This window comes from Orbicella faveolata, unplaced genomic scaffold, assembly GCF_042242905.1.
Source record: "Orbicella faveolata isolate gen_17 unplaced genomic scaffold, um_ofav_v1 contig_34, whole genome shotgun sequence".
NCBI lineage: Eukaryota > Metazoa > Cnidaria > Anthozoa > Scleractinia > Merulinidae > Orbicella > Orbicella faveolata.
Window position 1 is genome coordinate 22,089,776 of NW_028301563.1, and position 27,725 is coordinate 22,117,500.

At 39.6% G+C, this 27,725-nt stretch overlaps 2 protein-coding genes across 7 annotated transcripts in view; both read right to left on the bottom strand.

The window, feature by feature from the left end:
* LOC110042290 (methylcrotonoyl-CoA carboxylase beta chain, mitochondrial-like) overlaps positions 1–27,725 on the bottom strand; it is a 168,892-nt gene that overhangs the window by 13,656 nt on the left and 127,511 nt on the right. The window contains exon 13 of one of the 5 annotated variants that reach the window (XM_089299029.1): positions 15,268–27,725. This exon is cut by the window's right edge and continues 4,279 nt beyond it. The exons of the other annotated variants lie outside the window; for them this stretch is intronic. The gene's annotated coding sequence lies outside the window, so the exon portion shown is untranslated. Of the gene's footprint in view, positions 1–15,267 lie in introns of those variants that run through there. 5 annotated transcript variants of the gene reach the window in all.
* On the bottom strand, positions 7,610–11,602 carry LOC149105289 (uncharacterized). 2 transcript variants are annotated; one of them, XM_089299032.1, is made up of 6 exons: positions 9,218–11,602; positions 8,953–9,116; positions 8,678–8,757; positions 8,046–8,538; positions 7,797–7,868; positions 7,610–7,720 (listed from the first exon to the last, which is right to left on the bottom strand). In XM_089299032.1, exons 1-6 carry the CDS (start codon positions 9,291–9,293, stop codon positions 7,715–7,717), a joined length of 891 nt encoding a protein of 296 aa, XP_089155158.1. In that variant the 5' UTR covers positions 9,294–11,602; the 3' UTR covers positions 7,610–7,714. The 2 variants fall into 2 exon arrangements, with proteins under 2 accessions (XP_089155158.1, XP_089155157.1); XM_089299031.1 differs by having other exon boundaries at positions 7,610–7,868.

Consider the following 27,725-nt stretch of genomic DNA (forward strand, 5'->3'; position numbering starts at 1 on the left):
TGGGCATGTTCCTACCCAAACAAATTCAAATGCTACTGATAGTCATTTTACCAACCACTCAGAAAATTCTACTGACAGTCAGCTCAGGCATACACCCATTGAACCCGAGTGTCTCAACAACAGTTCCTCCAGCCACGGTTTTACTAATTTTCCTCTCCTACCCAACAAATGTTGCGAGGAAACTGTTGACTTGAATATATTTTCTAATGCTCCAACCATCTCGAATAAGGTTCAAGTATCCCTTCAAGCAGTACAGGAGCTTTACGCCAAGACAACTGGTCAAGCAAATAACAATGTATGGTATGAAGAGAGAAAACACCGCATCACAGCGTCAAAGTTTGGCAACATTTTGAAAAGAAAGAGTCAGCCAACACCTGAATTCATCCGAGCAATCTGTGACCCAGTTGATATCAGCAACTTGCCCTTTGTTAAATATGGCAGAGAAAATGAGGACAAAGTTTCAGATATGTATGTCCAAAAAATGCATGAGGAAGGGAATACTGGACTGAGAGTGGCAGAAGTTGGTTTATGTGTCAACCCATCTCTACCTCATTTAGGGGCATCTCTAGATCGTGTTGTTTTTGATCCCATGTCAAATGATAAGTTTGGAGGAGTGGAGATAAAAACTAACCCAAAGGCAGGATCCATGGGTCTCTCAATAGCTCAAACTGTTGGCCACTCAGCAAACCATTTCTTGGTTTCAAAAGATGGGCAAATTTTTCTGAACACTGACCATTCATACCATTATCAGCTTCAGGGTCAGTTGGGCCTTTAATTTCTGTGCTCTCATGGATTGACTTTGTGGCACATTCAGGCATAGGAGACATATTCAAACAACGAGTGTTACTGACAAAGACTTGTGGTCCAAAACTATGGTTCCTAAATTGAACTCATTTTATTTCAACCATGCTCTGGATTTTTTCTTGTTAAATGAACCTAAAACTTATTAACATTGAAGAATTTGGTTCTTGTACAATGAATTTAGTTCACATGAACTGACCTCAAGCAATCACAGTAACTTTTAAAATGTAAAAATTAGACTGAAAGAATAGGGTTTTGAAAATTGACTATTAATGATGCAACAGTCCACAACTGATTTATGCAGCCATGCATAGACAATGGTACTACTTGATCAAATATGTGCCATGCCTTCACCCGTTTGATTGATCTTTCCACATGGATCCTCACATTAGCAATGCTCATAGTCTCAAAGCATTCGTCCTTTGTGAGTTGATCCTGCACTGACTGTCTTTTGGGCGAAATATACAAACTTGCACCCTTCAAGGCCATGAGATTGTGTACATCAAATCCTTTGTCAGCAAGGTACTTATCCCCAGGCTCCACAAGACTACAGAACAAAATCACTCTTTTCCACAATTTCTCTGTCACTTATGCGACCAGGATACAGGTGGCTGACAAAAGTCACCCAACAGTTGGGAGTGATGCAAATAAAGCCTTTATATGTATTGTGGGATTTGTAGTCAGAGTTCATTTCAGAATGTGTTTGATAGTCCTTTGGCATGTCACACTTAATCTCTGTGCAGTCAAAAATCCCTCGGATATCTTGATACTGCCCTTTAAATCCCTCAGGCAGATACTTCTTGATCTTATCCTTGGAAACCCATATTGGCAGGCTTCCCAGCATGATGTACAGATAGTTTACCCATGTCACTAAAATATCAGAAACTGTAGCTACAGAAACGCCATACCTGTGTGCCAGATCCCTTTCAAATAATCGTAATCTAATTCTGGTCAAAAACATCCATAGCTGATCTATTGGATCAATAATACGGCTCCTTTCCCTTTCTTTGTCTACTTCATGTAGATATGGAAATGTAGCGGTAAAGTTCTCTTCGCTTTTGCTTCGAGCAAAATTCCAACTAATTAAGGACTCTGCACAGGGTTTAACATACGCCCAGAATGCCATTAGAGTATTGTAATTTGGAAAACCCGTATAAAAGAAAATATCATCATCACTATTCTTAAATCTTTCTATACAAAACTTGGAAAGGAACAGTTGGCGTTTTAAATCTGCGACGACCTCTGCCAAATCTTCATTTTGATGCTCGTTTTCAATTTTTACTTTGCTGGTTTCCAGTGGATCACCTTTTTCCTCTGAACATGCAACCGAGTATGTGATTGTCGATTTCGCCTCTCTTCTTTCGCATCGCTTTGCCCTTTCGATCTCATGACTTGACGCTTTGGTCCACTGAAACCGTGAAGGAGTAGTAAAAGATCTTTCCTTTTCCCAGTTAAACTGCGCTTGTAGTCTGTAGAAACAAAATTTTCGGAGCAGCAAAACAGAGACGTGTTCGATTTAAACTTGCTGTCAGATCGTTTCATTTTCACTGCCCATTCCATCCTACGTTGAGAATCTTTCAGAAATATGTGGAACGTGAGGTCTTTTCTGTTATCCGACCTATTAGTACATAGTGCTGCGGCACAACATTTATGCGAGGTCTTTTGTGCAGCACTATTTGATCTTGCACTTTCTAACATAGCATCCGCCATAATTACTCGCGCCGACTGGAGGGCCCTTAGGCCTCGCTTTCATGTAACTTCCGGCTTATGGCGTAAGTGTGTATTCAAACCGTTGTAACACAACACCACCATATGCTACAAGGCGAAGGTCACGTTTCGCGTAACCAAACTCGGTGGTTATGTAATAGTAGATGTCGGCGGTAAATATGTCACGTTTCACGCGCTGAACGTTCGCATAAAGATTAAAAAAATAAATAACTAATAACTCCTCGCATCGTGAGCTTGGGCTGCCTGTGATCAGAATATCGAAAAAGCCCGACACACTTGTGTTGATTGATGCCTTGTGAATAAGACTCTGCAGCCATTTTGCTCGTACTGCGAAATCCGATACCCGATAAATTCAATAGAAGAAGCCTCGGTCGTTTCACGCCTTACCGCCTCCTGACACTTCTAAAAAAAAAGCATTGCTGAAATTGTATTTTTTCCGTAAAGTACATTTATTAATCTTTCTTATGATATATAGTTTGTTGGGGTTTTATTGACACTGGCGCGCGTGCGATTTTTTTCCCGAAGGGCACCCGCGAAGGTGGGAAGTAACCTTATTAAAGGTATTTTCCCCACGTATTCTGAATTCGTAGGTGTGTTTGGGTTAGATTCTTTTAACCAGCGAATCCATCTGTGAGGAATTGAGTTGCACAATTATACGAGGAAACTAGTTTTGATTGTGAACTTGCAGCAAAAGCCATTGAAAGTTAATTAAGAAGTTGTTTTCACAAAAAATGTCTTTGACTCTGATCACTCCTGCTTTATGCCAACTTTGGTAATAGACGGAGGACCATTCGATTTTAATAAAGCGGTTATAACACAAGATTTCGTTAAGTATTTGTTCTTTGTTTTCGAGAGTACCTTGGTTTATCGTCTGCCAGATGTATAAGATGTCTTTGTAACATTTAATGGGGATATGCACTATAAGACATAGTTACATTCGTCTCGAATAAACAAGAACCTGCTGCCTGTTTTAAAACCGAAAGAGGTGTGGCTCCAACTTACACTACCGCTGCTTACGTGTAGTCTTTTTATCCAAGTGACCTTAAGAGCGTTGTTCACTATTTCGAAATCTGGCAGGTCTAAGCCACCTTTAATTTTAGGACCAATCATTGTGGTATGTTTGATTTTAGTTTTTTTATTCCAAACAAACTCAGAGATAGCCGTTTTAACCAAAGATGCAAATTCCAACAGGAAGGTGAGTACAGATGTATTGTAGACAAGCTTGGAGAGGGCAAGGCTTTTAAGAATGGTTATTCGACTATACTAAGGTAAGGTTTCATGATTGTCAAAGACTTAGAAGGTTCTTCATCGAGTTTAATTTTTGCTCAATTTTTTTTTGGAAGAAAAGTGTTCATAATAAGTAAAATACATTCCTAGTGGGTATATCGGTTCCAAAGGCCAAGCTATGTCAAAAGGTGTCGAGGTGTTGTATCTACATGATCCTAGCCAAATTCCTTCAGTTTTGGACTTATTTATTTTTACTCCTAAAACGTCTGGAAAAATGTGCAATATTTCAAAAAGGTTTTCCGCCGAAGATGCGTCAGACACGAAAGTTTTAACAAGTCACACAATTTGGTGAAAAGCATCATTACACCTCTTGAACCACTTGTACCATGACAGCAATAAATTTTGCCACTCCATTCAGGTTTCCATGTGTTTTCTATGCTTTCGGTTGAATAGGTTGCCTGCAAGAATACTATATCGAAATTACTGTTGTGCAGCCTTGCAAATCGACTTTTTTCCTGCTAGAAGAGTAATGGTTGTTAATATGAAAAGCATACTGTGAATCTTCCTAGTAGTACTACTAAAAATCGTGCAATCGCGTGTATGCTGAGGTTTGTAACTCTTTGAACTTTGTCTTTACTTACACTTGCAAACAGCGAATTTGAATTTGCATGTAGCAAAAAAGATCTCGCATAAAGGTAATGCACGAAAAGAAAAACACAAAAAACTAACATTCTGCTTTGCAATAGAATCAACATAAGGTAACTACACATAACACTACTCATCTATGCACCACCACCCGGGGGGGGGGGGGGGTACTTCCAGAAAAATTTGGTGGGGGTGTGCGGCCCGCTTCCTAAAACACTTAAGTGAAAAAGTAGCTTCTCCTAAAAAACATACCCAATTCAAGACTATAGTACAAAAACGATACTCTGTTTAAGACCAAAATCGCCAAATTGATACCCTATTTATGACCAGAACGGCTGAAAACCATACGCTCTCCTCCCCGTGATTCCCTGCATCCCTCCTCACTAGTTAAACATTATATGTTTTACTACCTATCACGCGAGCGACTGGTAACAAGGCAGCATAGCCCATATAAGGGAGAAGCCCCCGGAGAAACACCTGCCCCCACTATTCCATTGCAAAAGCTATATTATTATGCTAATAACTTACATTTCTCCAAAGATAATAAAGAAGTCAAGAATAACACGATGGTCGAAAAAACATCAGAGTTCCTATCGACAGAAAACATCTGCCTCGGTCGCCCGCTAGGGAACTTTATAATAAAGATCTTCCCATCCGGTGACCAAGTATTTGGGATCTTCCCGTCCTTGCGTTTCTCAATGACGAGTTTCATCGTATCGTTTCGGTACCTAGTTAAATTCTCGTTGATAAAAATTCGCTGCCCAGCTAGACTGTTTGCCGAGTAGCTCGAAGATGATAGACAGAGTTACATTCTTGAGTCGAACTCTCGCTTTATATCACTTTGCCTTATCTCTGTGATTTGGAAACTTGGCAATGATCGGTTTTGCTCCTTTCTATATATGTAAGTGATGAGAGATCTCGATATTATCCGGAGCAATCTGAAGACCGACTGCTGCAGCAACTTAACAGACGACTTTGTCGGTTAAAATGCCTATATCCTCTGGAATGCCGTTAATTTCGACAGAGTTTTTACGGGAATATTGTTCAAGCACTTCAAGGCTCTCTTGAAGTTCTTGAATGTCCTTTCTCTGTTGTTTAGATGCTTTTTTCTCATGCTCAGGTTCCAGTTCCAAATAGGCACCCTATTGCTTTTTTTTGCGAAATCTTTCGTAAGCTTTTCGACTTCGCCGTTGTTCTTTGTGATAATTGGAACTTTAGATTGGACTGCGAGTACGAGACTGAGTACGAGTACGATTTACGAATTTCAAACCAGTGACGTTTCCAGAGCCATCGCTCTTGTTGGTTCTAGGTAGAGAGAGTACTTTATAGGATGAGATGGGTATGTGACGTGACACATATCGCGCCTTGAATACTTTTAAGGATATTGCGTACATCTTTAAGTTTGGGCTCAGTTGTAGCTGACGTTTCTGTTTCCTCCTGTTTCCTCTTGAATAGTATCTTCGTATGGTGAGGAGTCTGCCACGTTTGAGTCACTAGGCTAGTTAAGATGCTAGTTAGTCCTGGGTTAGCTTAATCGGGCTTTGAACAACCCGTCCCAAGAGCTCCGCTTTTAGGCGTGGTTAAATCTATATACATATGATGTGTTGTCCTTTGCTAAGAAACTCAAAGGCACTGGATTGGACTTGGAAAGAATTTTTCAAAGGAGTTTGACGAAATACTAAAGAGGCTCTATTGGGTTTTAAAAGAGGTAAAGAAGGCAAGACAAGGAGGTTACTTCATAGCCGATTAATTAATCAATCGAGAAGTGTATAGAGGTGTGGAGAGAGAAAATCCTTGTTGTGGTTTATTCACCAACAGCTAGTGATTCGGATGGTAGAAGACAGAAGAACCAAAGCAAGCTTAACGATTGATTTTGTAGGTGCATATTTGTACGTTTTGACTGTGCTTACAAAATTTTGTTAGTATCGTTCTCTTATTTCCATTACTTTTAGATAATTGTCAAATACTTGTGAAATGTTCGTGGCTAGTCTGACGCGGCGTTTCGTCTCGACCAAGAGACTCTTCAGAGACCTGTAGAATTCAAAGGCAAACTCGTTGAGCATCACGCCGAAAGTCCCGTTCGCAAATTCTTGATGTTGACAGTCTGGCCCTCTATCGCAGAAGGATTCCCAACCGTACGTTCACGAGTTAAATTTATACAGAAGCAAACAATTGTCAAATACTTGTGAAATGTTCGTGGCTAGTCTGACGCGGCGTTTCGTCTCGGCCAAGAGACTCTTCAGAGACCTTTAGAATTCAAAGGCAAACTCGTTGAGCATCACGCCCAAAGTCCCGTTCGCAAATTCTTGATGTTGACAGTCTGGCCCTCTATCGCAGAAGGATTCCCAACCGTACGTTCACGAGTTAAATTTATACAAAAGCAAACAATTGTCAAATACTTGTTCGTGGCTAGTCTGACGCGGCGTTTCGTCTCGGCCAAGAGACGGCCAAAATTTATGCATACAAATTTATGCATATTAAGATTAATGTTCACGTACAAAGCAATGTGCCTTTAACAGATTTGAATGTACACTTACAAAGATTTATGTACACAGCCAACAAAGTTAAAATTTACAGAGTTTAATGGCCACTAATAAAGATGTACAATAACAATGTTACAATTTACAGAATTGAATGTGCACTTACAAAGATGTATGTACACTTAAAAAGTTTATGTGCCTTTTTAATACAGAGTTGAATGAACACTTGTAACAAAGTTGTACATACTAATATTAAAATACGTTACTTCTTTCTCTTTTGTTGAGGTTTTCCTTGTTTTTCTTTAGATTTTTTAGCTTTTTTAGATACATTTTCTTCAGTTGGGGAGACTGCTGATGGAGTCATATTGTTTAAGTAGCTGATTTCCCTCTTTTTTCCCCTTTTTGTTTTGATAAATTCATCCCAGTGTTCCCGGACCCTTTTTGTGTATTTGCGATGCTGTCGCTCTCTGTGCTTCAGAGCTTCCAATCTATACTCAGTGCATAGCACCTCAGCTGGATCACCATTGTGGTTTCTCTTCCTCTGTATTATCCGTCGTACATCATAGTTGTTTTTTTCAACCCCCAAAACAATAAGTTGCAGCAAATAGTAACATGATGTCACGCAAATAAATATGTAATCATACATAAATTTCAAGGGTAGTAAACAGTTTTTCAAGATTTTTTACCTTGACCACTGAACTATTTTATATTGTCATTTTTTCCTGCCATTTGGGGTATATGATATGCTGCTGCATGCATGTAACAGGTGACTTGCTCTTTTCTGTAGCCTGTTCTTTTATCTCCAAGTTTGGTAAAACTCGTGATCCACTTTTTTATCTCTGGATTTCAAAACACATGTACACATCATAAATTAGAAATACATAAAGTTTCAAGTCGTAATGGATTGTTTTGTACCTGTGCTCGAAATAGTTCTGTAGAAAATGGCTCCCATGAAGAAATGTATTTGAAGTACAGACCTGCAAAGTCCTAAAGACAGAACATCAAGACAAGAAAATATTCAGATAAGTAAAGCTAATTGCCCAACTTGTCTCTAAATTGGGATGTAATAATTGATAGGGATGAATTGATTACTTGGACTGTGATGTTATCTCAATTGATTACTTTATGAACAGATAAATTGTGTAGAATTTAAACTGTACCTACCTTCCATAATTGAATGACCATTTGGCATGTGTTCGTCTGTAAACAGTTGTAACTGGCTAGCCTCTTGGCAAGCTCTCTTATGAGCTTTTTCCTATCATCTCCCATGAGGCTAGTCCAGTCCCAGGTCCCACTGCCCTTGCCGTCCGCGTTTCTCTTCTCCCATATTGAGAAAGTGACACCACAGTTGATTGCCTCCATAAGTTTTTGGAGATGTTCCGACTTTTCCACTGATCTTTTTGTGGTGGAGGAGGAGCTCTCCTTGTCATCCCACTGCATTGCATCTTCAATTAAGTTTTCTAGCAGAATATCTGTGATTCTTAACATCAAATGCAATTCATCCAGGATGATGTGATCCAGTGGGATGACAAGGAGTGGCTTCTGGCAACAACAGTAATTTTCACCGCTCTTCTTTGTTGACAACTCGAACATTTCCTGGATTGTGCGCTTAGGTGGTATGGCATCATAGTATCCAGAATCCTTAGACATGTCACCTCTAGTTGGAAATGAAAATAAAAGTAGTAATCCAAATTAATTTAACAAAAATTATGACTGAGATTCTCAAGGTACTTCAATTTTATTTGAAATCAACCATTTACATTAAGACAAATTTTTAATAATTATTAATTAATTACCTATCCTTCTTGTGTATCTTACACCATAAGCATGCATAAGTTGAGTTGGCTGCACTTAGCCCCATAACCAGGTGCAGAGACTGTAAAAGGAAAAAGTCTAACATTACTGTTTGAGGTAATTTTAAATTCTGAATTTTTTTATCATGTATTTTACGCAGGGCCTCTTTTGAGACCAGCCTCTAGCTGATGGGGCTACCCTGCCAAAATAAAGATGACTGGACTGGACTTGACTTGACTATCAAATGATAGCGAATATTGCAATTATATTAGCTCACCTTGCAATCACCTCCCAGGTAAATATCTACTCCAACTTTCTTACCATCAATTTCAATGAAGCCATCATTAATGATCTTATTTGCTTGTAAAAATACATCTTTAAATGACTCCTCCAAAGTCTGACGGCTCTCGCTGCCATTTACAACAGCAACAGTGTGATTTCCTGAAAAAGAAGGTTGTAAATTAAAGATATATTTAGTAAATTGACACCTATTCAAAACAATAATTAATAACCAGTTGCATATGTTTGTGTACTTAACTAACCTTTTGATGACAAAATATCATCCACCTTCTGAAGGATGGTGAAACTCAGAAGTATGAAATTAGTCATCCTGCTCATACGTGCTCCATCACCACTTAATTTAACTGTTACTGTTTCTCCATCCTTTAATGTTCCTTTGCTTATCTGTAATTAAACTGAACATCTTTCTGTTCCAAGAGCTATTTTTATTTGCCTGTCTGATTGATTAAAAGCTCACAATGCAGTTTTCATGTTAATACATATTTCACATTGCATGAAATTATCAGAACTTACAAGTGCATCAACAAGGATGACATGATACACAACTTACATTTCGGAAAAGAAAAAAGAAAAATTAAGATATGTATATATTTTTTATTTTGCACACTATAGCTACTGAATGAATAGTATAATCTCCAGCCATTAAGTACTTTATTTTTGTGATCAGTTTTGCTGTTACACTTTAATTTTGTTTTTCTGTTATTTACAAATAAATGTTGGGTCCCTTACTAGACTCTTGCTCAATTCCACAGGGAACCAATGTTATTTGTTGTTATTGATTAAGGCAGGGAATGAGCACGAGTTTTCTCATCCTCTTCTTGGATTACTGCTCTAGGGTAAAGTAAATGTTTCAACCATAAGATTTTCCATTCATGGGTTTATTTATGTGTGTCAATAGCTGAGTACTTACCATGTCTCTCACTTTGTCAGTGAGCAACTCTTTGAGGGAATACTGAGCTCCAGGTGCCAAACCAGGCGTGGTAGAAATTTTAACTTGCTTATTTAGATCTGATCGACATTGTTTTATTAAATAGGATTTACAGGAAAATTATCAACAGCCATTAACAGCTCATGAATAAATTCATCTCCAACTCCAAATTTATCCATTAAAAAGAGTATGCTCTCCACTGTGTTTTTGTCATTGGGATGAAGTTTTTTTTGATTTTAGGGATGCCACACTACCATGTTCTTGCTGCGGATTGGGATGATCTGTAGTTGAGAAGTCTATAGAAAGCTATCAGTGCTGTTAGGGTCTTTAAGTTTCAGAAGCTGTAAATCCAGGCCAAATATTTCAACAAAATTAAGTGCCTTCCGTGCTCGAGTCTTTAGTTCTTTTAATTTTGTTTTTTGCTTGTTTGGTTTTGAGGTCTGGAATTCCAGCTCCTCTGTGAGTCCCCAAGCTTTCATTCTGTAACCTGTCAATGTACTTAGTCAGTTGTTGATTTTCATTGTTCAGTTCTCTTGTTCTTTCCTTTTCTCTAGCATAATCTTTTTCAATCTCTGAAAGCATTTCTTCAACTAGTTTCTCCTTTTCTTCCTCAAGATTTTCATATTTTGCTCTCCAGTTACAGATTTCTTCTTCTGCTTTTTAAGTTTTGACTGAATGGAACGCAGATCTGCTTCCCACTTCTCTACCAAGATCACTTCACTTCTCAAAATAGCCAGCCTACACAATTTTTCCTCGCGCTCTTTTCTGTTTTTACAATTGCCTTTTCTGTTCAGGGTCTGATTTGTGATTTGTTTTTTTGCGCGAAAACAAAAAAAAATTCTGAAATTTCCTCCAAAAAAGCCTGTGCCACCGAGCCTCTAGCCTCGTAATCACCCCCTGTAGTTACCAGCCTTTACCTATCTGTCATTGAGGTGTTGGTATCAAAACGACAATCGTTTTTGCACAGCATTTAATGTGAAGAAGAGAGGCAATCAAGACTGTTTTTTCTGCGCGATTAAAGCAAGATTAGTGTTAATGGATGCGTTCATATTTGCTGAAAGAAGGCTAAAAAAGCCGCAATATTTTTGGGTATATAAAGACTTAATTGCCGTAAATGTTGAATGACATCTTTGAACTTAAAAAATTTGATTGGGGTGTATCGACACCAGGAGAGGATTTCGGCTGAATCAAGATGTGGAAAGTGACATTTATGAAGGCAGGCGCCATTTTGTGTGTTGTAAAGGGCATTTCTTCGGAATGAAACGCTGCAAGTAATAACTGAGAAAACTGCAACGAGTGTTTGATTTATCAAAACAAAGTAATTCTGCAATGAAAGTACTGATGAGTATCATTGAAACTGGCATTGGGATGGAAGGGATATGTCCATAATATGAATTTTAGAAACTGGTTTTATATGAATCTCCATACTGATTCTTCTATTCTTTCGCAAGTTTAAAATACCGTTAAAATTACAAGTTAAAGTCTTGCGCTCTATTGCGCACGCGCAGTTCGGAACTTCTGGCTATGTTTTCCTTAATTGTTGCTACATGCTACATGTACATTTTAATATACTCATAAAAGGCTTTGCATTCTCATGCAATTCCTTTCGAGATCAGATTACACAGGTATGAGGTTTTTTTTTTAAATGAGTCAAGCATTAGGACTGGAAATACAGTCAAACCTCTCCACAACGGCAGGTCAGTACAAAATGAGGACCCCTCCATCTGGACTCTCCACTGGACCTCTTCTGGACCGCTTTTGGATCCCTTCTGGATCCCATCTGGACCCCCTATGTTTCTTCCAGAAAGTATGGGCTCCTGAGTTAAATAATTAAACTTAGAACATACCACAATGAAGTCTATTTAATCAGTAAGCAAAATGTGAATTAATTAATTCACGAAGCATTGTGCCCAGAATAATATAACACAATACAACACAAGTTTATTGTGTCAAACGCTTAGCTATTCTGGTATTCTACATATATTAAAATTAAATTTAAAAGTAAATATTATACCATATGAATAAAAATTTTAAAATTTTGAAAAGTTCTAAGTCAGGATCGTAAAATACAATCTAAAATAATTATTACACGTTCTACTAAGAAGTAAAAACGATATAGTACAGTCAGTAATATAACAACAAATAAAAAGTTAGGTTAAGATGCCCAAAACGTTTACTTTATTTATCCTGTTTTTGAAGGCCTTAAAGTTCTAATGTACAGTTCTGTGTAACTCTGGTAGCAGATTCCACAACTTTGGCGCTAGGTAACGCTTTGATTTCAGTCCATAGGTTGTGGTGTTGACCTTAGGCAGTTAAAGAATGTCGGTTCCCCTCAGATTGTATTTAGTGTTTATAAAATCTAGTAACTTTTTTAGGCTTTTAGGAGCATGATCGTAATTAATATCTTTAAAAACCGTACAAACTATTTTTGCGAGTCTGATTAGTCAATGATGGTAAGCCCATTTTATTGAGTAATTCCTGGTAGTGTATTTGTTTTTAATTAAAAACAAATCGGAGGGCACATTCGTTCACTTTTTCCAGTTTTGCACTGGCACTTTTACCGCAGAAGGACTACTGTTAGGTCTCAAAGCAGCAGTTGAAATGGAGAAGGATGAATGGAAATTAGATGTTCTTTCTTGTTTCAAACGGAAGCATCTTTTTGATCAGCAGGTATATTTTGCAGGTTGCAGGTTGAAACTACTTGTTTATTTGAGTTGAAGTCAAATAAAAATATTTTCAGTTAGCTCCAATTGGAATTCGTAGATTACTGAGGTTTAGACACTTGCTCTAGTCTTCCCCGTTTATATACACTCGATTGGTCTGCACATATTTGAAAGGAGACTGGTCTTTTAAACTATTTTTTTAGCATGTGTCTTGATTTTGAAACATCTAAATGATCTGATGGATAACAAATTTAAAATTAAATCCACTAAATGAAACGAAGAGGTTTTAACAACGTGACCCAGCTAGACCAAGGAAGCAGGTTTTCTTGAAAAATAGAGTAAGACTGTTTGCTGTCTAGCCCACGATCTGACCTCAGTTGAAATTTGGCCTAGTCCAAACGTCGTGCTTCTGCCATGCCCAACTCAAATAAATTTGGCCTGGCAGTGGCACGACAAAAAAGCTACAAAAGATTCAAATGACGAATTTAATTCAGTCGTGAAGAAGATTGGAAGTTTGCTTTGCTGAAGACATTTTTAAATGATAGAAAGCAACTGCAGCTGATGCAGCAGGATGTTAATTCACAGGGATGGTGGAGCGGACTGTGGGTGAAGGAGTGTAGTGGGACTTTTAGTGACAATTACGTAACATACTGTATAGTCTCGAAACTGGTCTTAGAAAGAACACATGTTGTCGAAGGTCGAAACTAAGTTGTTTACTGTTATCCTTGCTCGACTTCAATAAACCTCAGAAGTATTGTGTTTACTTGCCTTGAACCTCGTCCCGGTTCAGCTACAAGTGGTGGAAAGCCCGTTTCAACTATGTGTGCTACTATCGATGAAATTCAAGGCGTCGTTGCTGGTTTAAGTGAAATTGTCAAGGGATTTGTTGGCGCCATTCAAGCCGTTCACACTGCACAAACACCGGGTCACAGGCTACTTCGCCTGAAAATCTGACTGTTCCTTCTACAGGCATAGCCAGCCTTTGCCTACCAACACTCCAGTTACCTACATTCCGTCAGAATACGTAAGTTCAGGATGATATTGCCGATTTTCTCGATCATTTTCACGAACAGACAGCTCAACTTCCTGTCACTGTTCGCCTGTTGCTCCTTGAGCAGCAATGTATTGGTGAGTGGCCACGTTCAGCACTGTCGTTTTGTCATAGCACAGAAGGATTCGCCGAGAAAACCCCAGAGGAGCAGTTGGAGTGTTTCATCACGAGTTTACGCAAAGAATTTCAAGAACCCGCCGACTTGAAATGCCGCTGTCTGGCTTCTGAATTGAGTGCCATGAAACAAAATCCTTTGGAATCTGTCGATGAATTTGCTTTCAAATACAAGAACATCCTTCACCAACTCAACAAACTCAGCGAAAGTCTCAAATAAATCCTGTCCAACATATGTAATTTTGCAGTTTATTTCCAAGCTACAACTGCATATTGCTTGTCCTCTGGTTCTTCAAGCGGTACGGCCCCGCAAATGATCCCGGCCCACAAATGATCCCCAGATTGTGCTATAAATGATCCATAACTGGAAATGGTTGCCTCGCCATAACATTTGGAAATGTGAGGACTAAGGAATTTGGACAGTGGATTTTAAATTTATGCAATCGCTTTTTTTATGACTGTGAAACTCAGAAAACCGTGAACATTTGCATTTGATTCCAAAAGGTTAATTTGGTGCTGAACCAATCACTATAAAGTTCAGGACAGGCAAGAAAACCTCAAAACCACAACCAATAGGCCACGTTCGATATATAATATTCTAACATCGATCTGAGGCTTTCAGGTCAAAATCGCAATTTTTTTAAGTTTCCTTTGTCTTTCAATTCCCAAAGAGACTTGGATACAAAGAAAACACCACCAAACATAGAAGTTTGTCCTGAAAGCCTCAGAGCCATGTTAGAACATTGATATATCGAACGTGGCCTATTACCGCTGGTGTTTGCGGTTTAGTTTTCTCATGCTTAATTGGCTTTTTCCTAGCTACACAATGATAATCCTTAAATATTTCTGGTATTCACGGTTTTCTGAGTGTCACAGTAATAATACAATATTTTGATACAACAGTTACTATATGAAATGCAGGAAAATGTGCAGTATGAACAATTTGAATGCAAATTTCACAACTTTAAAAATGATAGGAGGGGGTAAGTGTCTAAAGAAACTGTGGTGCTGTGTCGGTGGGGTGTATAACAAGATAATTTGGTTTTATCAACTGGGTTGATAATGTGAATTGGCCACCGTAAAGAGATTCGAAAGCTGACGTTTTGAGCGTTAGCCATTCGGATTCGCTCCGAGGAAGGGCTAACGCTCAAAACGTCAGCTTTCGAATCTCTTTACAGTGGCCAATTCACATTATCAACCCAGTTGATAAAACCAAATTATCTTTAAAAATGATATCCAATGTTACAAAATCCTGTGTTTGAAGTTTGTAATTTAGCTGGATCCTTCCCTGAATGACTTTATCGGGTCTGGGCCTGAGACGTATAATAACTCAGGATGTTCTCTATATCCTCAAATTTGGAGACAACTGAGAATTCCCAAGTGGATTGACTACATTTTTACTACGGTAACTAGCATGAAGGAATCTTAGAGACTTCTATGGGAGCCCGTGGCGATCTAGGATGCAAGTAGATGTAGTGTACAGGGAAAAGTTCTGAGTGGTTAATTAGATGGCAGAGGCATCTTCGAAGATTCATGTTTCTTTTTGCAGTGCGTTTCCTAAACGAAAAATTTATGCAGTCCACACATGTCAATTTAGTATTTGTGAAGTGTGAGAAACGTTTTTATTGCTGTTTTCAGTCTGAGGTGCTTGTCTTTCCTTCACCTAGGGTAATTAAAAAAATATGTATCCATCCATAGACTTTTCATGGAGTCCATGCCATTCCTAACTTATTGCGGTGGAATCAGTTCCGGTTCCGGAATCATTTGTGGTACAATTTGGGGATCATTTACGGTACGGGGATCATTTGCGGGGCTGTACAAAGCGCACAATGTAGCTCAGCTCGAAAAAAGCCATCAAAGCCGCTTGTAGCATCGAGCATTCATTCATTACTAGCGAGTCGTCTATGCCTTCCCAACAAGATTCTTTGTCGACATCAACAGTTTCTCATGAAATCCCACAGCATACAGCCCTTGTCAGCACTTCTGAGCAATTTCGTGGTGACAATCGGCCTTCTCAGGAGCAACAATCTTGTTGGCTCTGCAGTCACACACAACACTCAGCTCGTGATTGTCTCAACGTCTGCCTAAGAAGAATAAGAAACCACCAGAAATATGCCGCAACTTTAACAGACTTCTCTCTGCCAGCTGCGAGCAAGCCAATAACAAGTGTTCAGCTGGAGACTTCTCAAATGTTTTCAGTGTCACAAATGGGGTTGTAAAGCTTTACGTCACAAAAACGCGCCACCTCAGTCTCTGATAGCGGGAATTCCTCCCTCAAACGAATCCTCTGATGTTGAACTGTCACCCACCACTCAGCAACAAACCGTATTTGGCTTACTAGCTGTTGCCAACCTGGGTGGTACACTCAAAGAGTGCCACATCCTCTGGACTCTTGTTGTCTCTGCTGGAGAGAAGCTTCCTTTACCTCTTGACAGTTGCTGTTCAGTGTCTCTTGTTAGCCGTAACCATGCTGACCTTGTCGACTCTAAGCACCCGCAGTTGAAGTATCAGTCAGTTGAAAAACCAGTTGCTGTCTCTGTTGCTGATGCAAAGGCTCAGCTGCAAGCTGTTGGCACAATGGAAATTCCCATACAGTGGAACAATGGCAAAAAAACAATATTTCAGATGCTAGTAGTTCCTGGTCTTTCTTAGCCCATTCTTTTCGGGGAGAACCATTTGCACTCTACACAGGCCTTGGTGGATCATGCTGACACTAGCATCCACTTTCGACATCCTAGCATGTCCTTTAAAATTGCCTGTTCTCTTCAGAATCCTCGTCCAGAAGCATCTCATTGTGGTAGCAACACCCATGCAGGCGTCACCTGTCTACTCACGGGAGCTCCATTCCCAGGCCATTCACCAGGACCTTCAAAACTAAATCGTGGACTGAACTTTGTCTCTGTTTACCTCACCCTGGGTACGTCACTACTGTCACTCCCATACTCAGATATATGGGTTCATGGTCAAAAATTCAGCCTGCTGTTAGAGTTTTTTAGTGGTCTATTTCACCTGACAGCTGCCAGTGATCAACTTTTTCCTGATGTTTCTCCGAAACCATAAGTGAACATGTCATCTCTGACTTCAGTCCCTGTACACCACTACCCTTGCAGTTGAGTGCAAATGTAAACAAACACATATCCCACAGCATGTTATTCTTGGACATCTTCGACCAATTCAGAATGAAGACTTGCAAGTTTATGAAGAGGCAGCAGAGAATACTGTAAACATTCTTTCAGAAAACTGGATGTGCTAGGCCAATGAACAGGCAGCCTTATCACCTACTGATGTACTACATCCTACAACCACATAAATATCTTCAAGCCAAACGTACAAGATATCAGAGCAACAAAAAGAATAAGCAGCAGCGGGACTTGACTCCTCAGTCTTTTCTCCCTTCACTGAGAACTTGTCAGAGTTTAATGAACATGACAATGAATTTGTTCCCTCCATAAACTACAACACTGGAGCCCTTCTCAAAGGAATATCATCAAGCCCTTATCATGGCATTGGCACTTGATTCTCCAAAGTATGCGCATGTGGATCAGGGTATTCTTCATGAGTTTGAACAACTTCTGCCCAAGTATCCAACAGCATTTCTACTTTCTGGTTCTCCCTGAGTGAGATACATGGCTTTGAACATCACACTGACACTGAGGATGCTCTACCGGTCTACAAGCATCCCTACCGCAAAAGTCCAGATTTAAACAAAGTTGCACTTTCATTTGGACAGTATCTTAGCTCTTTGTCAAAACCTCAGCGTTATGCTTCCGAGGCACGTAAAGCAGTTTGGCAACGTTTACCAAATGCTAGAGACATTCTTAACTGACATGGAAAACTGAAAGGACTTGATACCAAATAATGTCCTTTCTTATTACTGAAAGGTGGACCTCATGGGGTACTTACCTCCTTGTCTTAGATGTCAAGCTGTTTCAAGAACTGAACAAGTAAACCCTCCAAGAAGGGGTGGACTCATGAGCAAACTTAAAGTTTTCTTTTCGTTTAAATTATTACACGGATCCTTCGTTTCTGTCGTTCCAGTTATAAACTTAAAACCCAAGAAGGGGTGGACTGTAGTGGGACACTTAGTGACAATTACATAACATACTGTATAGTCTTGAAAACGGTCGAAACCAGTCTTAGAAGAACACGTTGTCAAAGGTCGAAGCTAAGTTGTTTACTATTATCCTTGCTCAACTTCAATAACCCTCAGATGTGTTGTGTTTACTTGCCTTGAACCTTGTCCCAGTCTAGCTAAAGGAGGTAGGGGGTGGGGGGGTTTGAAAACAAGCGCTGCCGGCGCAAGTTTGTGGAGGGGTCGAGGGGCATCCTCCCCCGGAAAATTTTTAAATCTAGAGGCAGGTACTTTTAGTGCATTTACAGCAATATATTTTGAAGGTTTTGTGAGCTTGATACATATTTTCCAGCCCTCCATGATATATCACGGTCTTAGTACTGACTGAACTGTGATTTTACACAAGTCCCCTGTGTGTGAGAGGGAAGCACACGTTGCGGAAAGGTCAAAACTATGTAAACATGAAAAGTTTCCTACACATTTTGTACCTGGTTGGAGCTTTGTAAATTCTTTGTAAATCTGTAGTCAACCAGACTTTTTTTGTTTTCTTTTCCTTCTTATTTCTTCATTTGTACCTCACACTAAGACAAAATGAAATGTGATCGTCAGAAATGTAGTGAAATCATGGGACAATGTCACGTGATCACTGACCACATGGAGTGAAAGAATCTTGTTTTCATGTCAGCACTTTCTACTGAGATCACTGTTTATTTACTGAAGCTTGCATTACAACATTTTTGTGTCTTTCTCGTGCTAGTTCCCTGCAATGTCTACAAGTGGTGGAGAATCTAAATCACATTGAATATGGGAACAACAATAGCACAACTACAAGGAGTAGTGGCTGGACTTGTCAGTGTTGTTAAAGATTTGACTAAAAATGTTAATCATATTACTCAAACCGTTGGTGACATGGCCCAAGCGGTTCCTGCAGCTCCTACTCCAGATAATACACAAGGCCTTCGCATGCCTTCCATGTAGCTTCCTTTTTTTCGTCGAGATAGTGTGGTACAAGATGACATTTCTGAATTCCTCGAGCGATTCACTCAGCAGACATTGCATCTTCCCGCTAAAACAAGGTTGCCACTTCTGGAACAATAGTGTGTTGGAGATTGGCCAAGATCTGTGTTGTTGATCACTAAAACTACAGAAGGCTATGAAGGAAAAGTGGCAGAGGAAAAGCTTAACATTTGTATCGAAAGGTTACATGCAGAATTTGATGAATCCAAAGAAGACAAGCGCCGCCAATTAGCAGCCGAGTTAAGTGCCATTCAACAAGAGCGTGGTGAATCAGTGGAACAGTTTGCGTTCAAATACAAGAAGCTACCGCATCAACTGAAGAAACTTGGTGAAAAGATTATGAAAGATTGTCCCACCTTTGTTATTTCACAGTTTATCTCTAAAGTCAGTCCCACTATTGCTCAGCAGCTCGTCGTGAAAGCATCAGAATTTGAAACGCTCGATAAGACCGTTGAAGCGGCTCGTCGTGTTGAGTTGTCATTTCAAACTCTGTCCACTGCCTGGAATGCAAATACGTCGCTGGATGAATGGAAAGTAACACCGAATGCGTTTGTTTCTTTGACTACTGCTGTAAAGCCTCAATTGCAAAATCAGCACCCTCAACAACAACAACGGGCTTGTTACACTTGTGGAGAGACAAACCATCTGTCACTATCCTGTCCTAAATATCGCAAAGAGAATTCCAAGCAACCCAAGATCTGCATAAATTACGAACTGCGAAGAAGACGGCAACAAGTGTGGCCGGAAACACCAGTGCCAATTCTGCAATAAATGGGGCTGCAAAAAAAATCGTCCATCAAGTACTTCGCGTAGCACCAAATCTGATGAGGTTAATTCTTTGAGGCAACAGCTCGTAGTCCTATCTACTCGGCTGGAGAAAGTTGAATCCCAGTGTCAAGGAAAATATTCCTCTTCAAATCCTATGGGATCTGAAAACCAAGCCTCTACCTCTGCTCTATAGCTGCTGTTCTGTATCACTTGTGAGTAAACGCCATGCTGATTTTATAGCCTCCAAACGACCCAATCTCAAGTATTGTCCTCTGGAGGAGCCTATTTCTGTAACAGCTGCAGATCCAAAGTTGCCACCATGGAAATTCCTATCGTATGGGAAACAAAAACACAAATTGTCTTTACTATGCTAGTACTTCCAGGTCTTGTCTGGCCAATGCTCTTTGGTGAGAACCACCTTCACGCAACTCAAGCTTTGGTTGATCATTATGTACCGTCCATCACCTTTTGGCATCCAAGTATGCAGTTTCGTGTCCAGTGCTCTCTCAAAAATCCACTTGAAGGTTTCTCAGCAGGCAATGGGTCTTTATCACATGAAAGTGGACCAACAGTGCAGATGCCACACGTCAGTATTATATGCCTTCTTAACGGGGCACCACCACCGGGTGTTCACAAGCATTCACAATCTCTTCATCATGGTCTTAACTTAGTTACAGTCTGCAGCTTTCATAGGATACCAAGTAGTGCGTCAAGTACAGAGTCAATCAGAATGGGGTTCCCCATGCATCCTGGTCTGCAAACCTCCAGAAAAAGGTAAACTGCAACCTCCAAGATTTGTGGTGGACTATCATCGCCTCAACAGTGTGACACAAGGAAATGGTTACCCTCTCCCATCCATCTCAAGTGTTCTGGATGCTGTCAGCCAAGGAAAAGTATTTGCAAAATGTGACTTGGTAAGTGAATACTGGTAAATTTCAATCACAGTCAGATCAACACAAAACTGCATTCTGTACACACCTGGGATTGTATGAATTTCTCAGGTTTGCCTTCAGATTGAAAACAGCACCAAACACCTTCCAGAGGATTTTGAACAGTGTATTTGCTGACTATTTGCACAAGTGGCTTGTTGTGTACATGGATGACATAATTCAGGGGGCAATGACAGACAAGGAAGCCCTTGAACAGTATTCCCTGTTGTTTGAGCGACTGGTTAAAGTTGGCATACAAGTGAAACCTTCCAAGTGTATATTCTTTGCAAGGGAAATTGAAATACTGGGACATCATATCACCCAAGAAGGTCGAACACCGATAAGTAAAGAAGTAGAAGCAATCTCATCAATGCCTGCACCAGCTAAAATTTCTGCAGTCAAACATTTTCTTAGACTCTGCAGATATTTCAGAGACTTTATTCCATGTATGTTGACCCGAATGCAAACCTTGCAATCCCTCCTCAAGAAGGGTTTATCATTTCGATGGACAGAAGAAACAGCAAGAGAGTTTCAAGACTTGAAGCAAGCAATCACTGGTCCTGATGTTATGCTGTTCCATCCTGATTGGAATGCTCCGATGAATTACAAGTGGATGCTAGCAAGCTTGGATGCAGAGCAATGTTGGCTCAAGAGAAGGATGGTATACTTCGTGCCGTCAGATTTGCATCCCGAGCATTTACACCAGCTGAATCACGTTGGACAACTATGTACCAGGAACTCTTTGCAGTGAAATGGGGACTTGAACAGTTTCGCTCATATTCTAGGCCGAAGAGTTAAGGTGGTAACCGATCATGCAAATCTTGAATGGTTGACTACAATGGCACCACAACAAGCAAAAGTTGCAAGATGGTTCATGAGTATGGTTGAGTTTGACTTTTTCATTGAACACAGAAAAGGGGAAAGAAACGTCATTCCTGATGTCCTCAGCCATCATCCCGCCAAAGAGAACATTTCTGATGATAATGTTGTCATCCCTCCAGAGAATGCTATTATAGCATTTATCATCGCAACCTCAGTTGATGTTCCAAACCACACCCCTGAACTTGCACCCCTGAACTGAATACCATGATAAATCATCCAGAGAACTTAACATAGCTGAAGGAAAGCAAGTTTATGTTAGAAGACCACCTCCAAGTTCACAACCAAAAGGATCAGCCACACGATTCATCCATAGATTTGATGGTCCTTACACTGATATAGGACATGTTCACGGTCACCAGGATCTGTTATGACTTGAACACAAATTCACTGAGGATGAGCTTAGAACCATAAACAATGAAAAGATCATTGTTTTGCCAGATGAACTTTCAGAAGAAGCAGCTTCTGATCTCAGAAATCATGAAGACCAACCACCTAATACACAGGCTGCTACCCCTCCACAATTACCCGCCCATACGTGCACAGCGATTGATCCTGATTTGGCAAAGTTAGCACTTTCTTTTGGACAATATCTGAGCAGTCTACCAGGTGCAAAGGCATATGCCTCAGAGGCCTTCAAAGTGGTGTACCAACAGATTCGTGATGCCCAGGAAATTTTGAAACGTGGAAAGCTAAAAGGACTGATTTCAAAGTGCCCTTATCTATCTGTCTGGTGGATCACATGGTGGAACTTATATATTAAAACTTGATAAAGACTGTTTGCAACTTTAGTTTCAGAAAACTAAAATCCCTCTTAAGAAGGGATGGGCTCGTGAGGATTTTGGACTGTTAAGATTTTCTTGTTAGCGTGTTTCACATTTATTCATAATGTTAACCTTATTCATCATGTAAGCTTTTGTTGGGAGTAAACTCCCTTTAAGAAGGGATGGACTGTAGTGGAATCATGGGACAACAATGTCATGTGGTCACAGACCACATGGAGCAAATGAGTCTTGTTTTCATGGCAGCACTTTCTGAGATGACTGTTGATTTACTAAAACTTGCGTTAAAACATTCTTGTGTCTTTCTTGAGCTAATTTCCTGCAATAGGTCTACAAAAAGTGAAGGGGGGCTCAAGCCCCCCAGCCCCCTGGCTCTGCCCTACCTGATTCAGTTCAGCACGTGCACGGCAAAAGCATGCTGTTTGAAGCCAAGTTACACTACTGCCCTGTGAAACGGCATTAGGTCTGCTGTACTATAAGTAGTCGCGCCGACCTTAATTCAGCCTGCCGAACTGAGTGCATGATTTCAAACGTCGTGTTACTGCCACGCTTGAGTTGAAGTTCTTGGTATTTGCATTGAAACAATTTACAAGACTAGAACACGGGATAAACTAAGCATATTGAAAGCTTTACATCAAATTAAATTTTGAGGGGTTCCGCAATAAACTTTGACAATGATATGACGAAATTTATCATCAATAAGAGGACAGATGCATAAAAAACTGATGTCAATTTGTTTTTTACAATAACAAGACCCCAAAGTGGTCAAATACTGGGAATAAATGAGGTGAGAAGACGCCGTAAACTTGCTGTAAACATAGATAAGTGAATTTTATTCAAAATGACACGAATATTGTCAATAGCTTTTCTTGTTTTTTGATTGGCTACTTAAAAATGTCCATAAAATCTCATTGGTTAAAATGTTGACAGCTTGACAGCTGAAAGTTGAACTTGAAAGCTTGTATAAATTAAAGTTGTATCCGTCTGTATTCTTATTGATGATAAGAATGAGCCAACCAGCGCACAAGAAATTAGACAGTTATTGTAAAGCAAAATTGTCCCATACCATAGGTATGTGCAGATCCCAAGACTTAAGGTCTCCACCCCCCATTATGGCTCCTGCCGGCTCCTGATATTGACAATATCATGGAAAGAATTGCAAAGCTACAATTGTGTCATCATCTCTTTATAAAAGTACTGCTGACCAATTTTTCTGTGACCATGTAAAATGCAATCTGGTTATTCTGAACCATCGCTACACAACCATGACAAAATCTTAAAAACTAAATAAAAACCACAACTAGTGAGCCAATCTCAGATAGTGCAGAGTGCAATTGATAACTCTGGCACTGTAGTCCCATAAGTACTCACCCGTGCTCGGTTCACTTCCGGTTTGTGTCTACCTTGGTAGTCTGCTAGGGCTTTTCCCCTTAGCAGGGTGTATGTTTCAAGGTTGTATTTTTATTCAAGGTCCAAAAATTACTTACAAATTACTACTGGTGTTTTGCATTGATTTTTGTTCATTTTTAAAAATTCAATAATACACTGAAGCAGCAAACGTGACAATTTAGCTCTTCACGCCAACTTTGTAACTTGATACTTTTGTTTTCCTTGCAAAGGGATGTAATATGAAACCCTTGTTTTCTCCAAAACACACAGAAAATGTGCTTGTTTTTTGGAGATAAATGAAAAGTTAAATATCTGATGTAGTGATGAAAAAAAGGAACAGAAACGATGCTGTTTTACTAAAAATGCAAATTTTCACCGATGAACAAGAACTAACTTAATTATCTGATAGTCACAAAATACCACTTCCTTTTTCAGTTGCCACCTTTGTTGTTAACAATATAACAATTCAAAATTAACACACAACGATATTGACGGCTGAGAAGCGTTTCAATGAAAAATATTGAAGATAAACAGTGCTACTTGGCCGATATGAATGAGTCTCCACAAAGACTGATTAAATTAATTTGCACTTTCATTAGGTGCCATGGAGTCTGCAGCAATATTTGAGCACTTTCCTGGTTTCTTTTGATACAAATTTACAATTTTTGGAGAATTAAAGCCACTAACTTGGGAACTTTTTGGTCTCTCTGACAGACACAATTAAGACAAGAAATAAGCACGCCGCTAAGGAGAAGCAATACACTATTGGAGAATGAAAACAGCAGATGATATTTGTTGAACCGACCTGCATGTAATTCTAAAAGCTACACAGCCACAGTAACGTTTCACTTTTGCAATGAAAAGGGACAATTGGCACTACCTGAAAAATAACTGCCGTCCTTGGTCATGTGACATGACATATGAAATAGCGCGTGGAATGATAGTGCACAACACTAATGATGCTAGAACGCATGCGTCTTACATGTTGAGTTCTACCATAGGGAAAACCACTCAACACTTGTGTGTGATTGTGTATGTAATGTATCCTCCACCTAATATAGAAGCCACGAACGCTAACTAATCTACACATGCATTCAGAGCAAATTAGTTTTGTTCTAAAGAGAATGGTAGCACAAGCAGAGCAAGGGGTTACCTGAAACAAATATATAGCTTTGCGATGTTCACACCTAACTGACAGCGATGGAATGTGTTTTATGTAGAGTACACATGTACCTTTCCCACCCCACCCCCACCACTTCCTTGCCTCTAGACTAATTAATTAATTGAAATTAATTAATTAAACAAACATTAAAGTTTACACCTTAGCACCATAGGGCCATAGGGAAATAGCGCCATAGTGGCAGGCAGCCCCCATAACCATCCCAAGTTCAGCGGCTTTCATAGAAATAGTGGCTTGTTATATTTAGGACAATGTTGAAATATCTGTTGTGGTATTATCCACTAAATAATTTACTACATCCCTTATTATTGTTTGATTATAATACAGCTTCATACTCAAGTCATGCTCTGTGTTAATGTCATAATTTTTGGATATTTCTCATTTTATCTGCTTATTCACCACCATGAACCTATCTTACCTTGGTTGGTAATTTTATAACAATTTTATTATGCTGGAATAGGCCTAAATTTACACTGAAATAACAGATAAATCTGAAAAGACTCCATTTTCAAGGTCGCAGAAAGTTGGTTATTGGTCAAGGTCAAGAGACGATGACATAGTTGTAATGCTGAGAAATGCAGTACTTTTAATTTTTTTTACTATTTTTCCGTAAAACTGTTATTCCAGGCACAGGGCTGCACATTTTTTCTGCACTTCACTAATTAAGTAGACTTCACCATTGTACAATTTAAATCAGGAGCCCGTATTCTTGACGAAAAAAGGGGATCCAGAAAGGGGCCCAGAAGGGGGTCCAAAAGGGGATCTAGAATGGGGTCCAGACGGGGTCCAATAGGGGGTCCAGTTGGGCATCCAAATAGAGGGGTCCACGTTTTGAAGTGACCTCACAATGGCCACCTTGGGGACGGAGGAAAGAGGCCATTGTAGAGAGGGGGCTGTTATGGGGAGGTAGGGGTGTAATATCACACCGTTGCTTTTGTAGGGTTTAACATTTTTATCTTTAACTATTTGAATACCAAATTTTTGCCAAATACTGTTTTTACTTGTTTAGTCAGGTTTTTTGGCTGCCATGACGCTAAATAAGCCTAAGTTTGGCTAAGAAAGCTTTTTTACCGAAAGGAGAGGTTTTTTGAGGATTAAGTACAAAATTGAGCAATATTTCAATTCCGCACATGCACATAAGCCAAAATTTGGACTTTTTTTGGCCTTTACCCGTTCTCAATTTTGTTTGTTGCCCCTTTCCTTTCTTTTTTCCTCAGCCCTTTTACTCTGGCTACCTTTTGCATCGCATGTTCTCTCTGGCTGCCCTGAAAAGTTGGATGTTAATTATGGGTGAAGCCTTGATCAATCATAGGCATAGTGGACCATTTTACCACCGTTTTTGCAACAAAACTGATGTTGTTTTTCGATCTGCGATGTCAGAATGTCGTCAATATCTAAACCTGACCATTGTACAGAAAGGTGTAGCCTAGTTCTACTATCTACTTATCACGAATATCTTATGACATTTAAATTGATGATGTCACAAGTGGTACAAAAAGCATGACCATCAATTATGCATATATGCATAATTGGGGCTCAAAGGGTTAAAAAATTAATGCTTAGTGCGGCATGTAAAATAGGGGAGCAGGGATGGTGCAGTGGTTGGAGCGTTCGCCTCCCACCAATGTGGCCCATGTTTGATTCCTGCCTGGTGACATGTGGGTTGAGTTTGTTGTTGGTTCTTGCCTTGCTCTAAGGGGTTTTTCCCCAGGTTCTCAGGTTTTCCTCCATCCACAAAAACCAACACTCCAAATTCCAACTCGACCAGGATAGAGGGCCCACATGAAAACCAGCTATGGCTGATGTGGCTTTCTCTCTTAATATTGTAATTTATTTATTGAAAATATTTCAATAAAACAGAAACCAAACAGAAACACACAAACAATGTGCAGTATGGATCGAGTTTTGTGACCTTTTCCAATAAAGAAGCAGTCGTTGATTAACTGGCTGTTGTCGAAAAGTTATTAGGGACTTTAACATATACTCTGGCGAGCTACTACTACAGCTACTTTGGCCGTGAGGGGCTAGGCTGACAACGCCATTATCTTGGCAAAACTCAACGGATTAAGATTTTGCTGTACGGCAACAGGGTGTGCAGCCTCTACGTGTCTTTACAAAAATGGCTTCACACAAGGAAACCAGGGACTTTATTCTACTTTCATATGACATAGGCTTGATGAATGACAAGGATTTCCTTCTCCTGTATCCGACTTACATCTCCCAGAACTTAGATTTGCCTCTCAGCTGCTTTTAGAACCACCTGTCATTCCAATCATGAAAAATAACACTGAAATAAAGCTTGATTTCAACATGGGCAGGGTATTTGTACAACGTGATAAGCCCAAAAATACAAAACTTTTGATTTTAATAAAATACATTTTGAACAGCATTAAGCAATGATATTATAGCTCAGCTTAGTACATAAGAAGCTTTCTCATCTGCGACTGTTTGGCCTGGTAAAAAATAACTGTCGCTCACAGTAGATGTTTAAATCGTTCAAATTTTCTGTACAAATGACAAAGAAACAATTATTTATCTTTGAATGGATTTTTATGATTGAGTACTTTATCTTAAAACTAGGCTTTTCAAACACTGAAAAAGCGTTAACATGAGAAGTAAACAGCAGGCCTATACTCCGTAGTGAAGAGTACGTGAAACGAGGCACTTTCCCGCAGTAGAAAACATGGCTACGGCAGGAAAGCCATACTGAACGCTGTCATGATGTCACCGGAAGTGATCTTCACTATTTGCCACCGTAATTTTGACAGTTGGGACGCGCTTTAGTGGTCATTACCGTTGTAGAGAGGTTAAAAGAAAAGTGAAGCTATGAATTGTCTGCCTGGACCAAAAAAAGTGGTGGTTCAACTGTATTGGGATTAACATGTCTCATATTCACTAGAAATGAATAGAGTGACTCTCTTTGAAATCTGGAGGTCCCTAGTTCAAATCCTCCACTCTGTCACTATCTGGATTTGTTC

Excerpts from the sequence above, each read along its gene's own strand:
- LOC149105289 (XM_089299031.1), bottom strand. The coding sequence starts at position 9,293 with ATGAGCAGGATGACTAATTTCATACTTCTGAGTTTCACCATCCTTCAG. Across the intron at positions 8,758-8,952 it reads ACCTGGGAGGTGATTGCAAG|TCTCTGCACCTGGTTATGGG; the intron begins GTGAGCTAATAT and ends TTCCTTTTACAG. Across the intron at positions 7,869-8,045 it reads TGGTCATTCAATTATGGAAG|GACTTTGCAGGTCTGTACTT; the intron begins GTAGGTACAGTT and ends TTCTGTCTTTAG.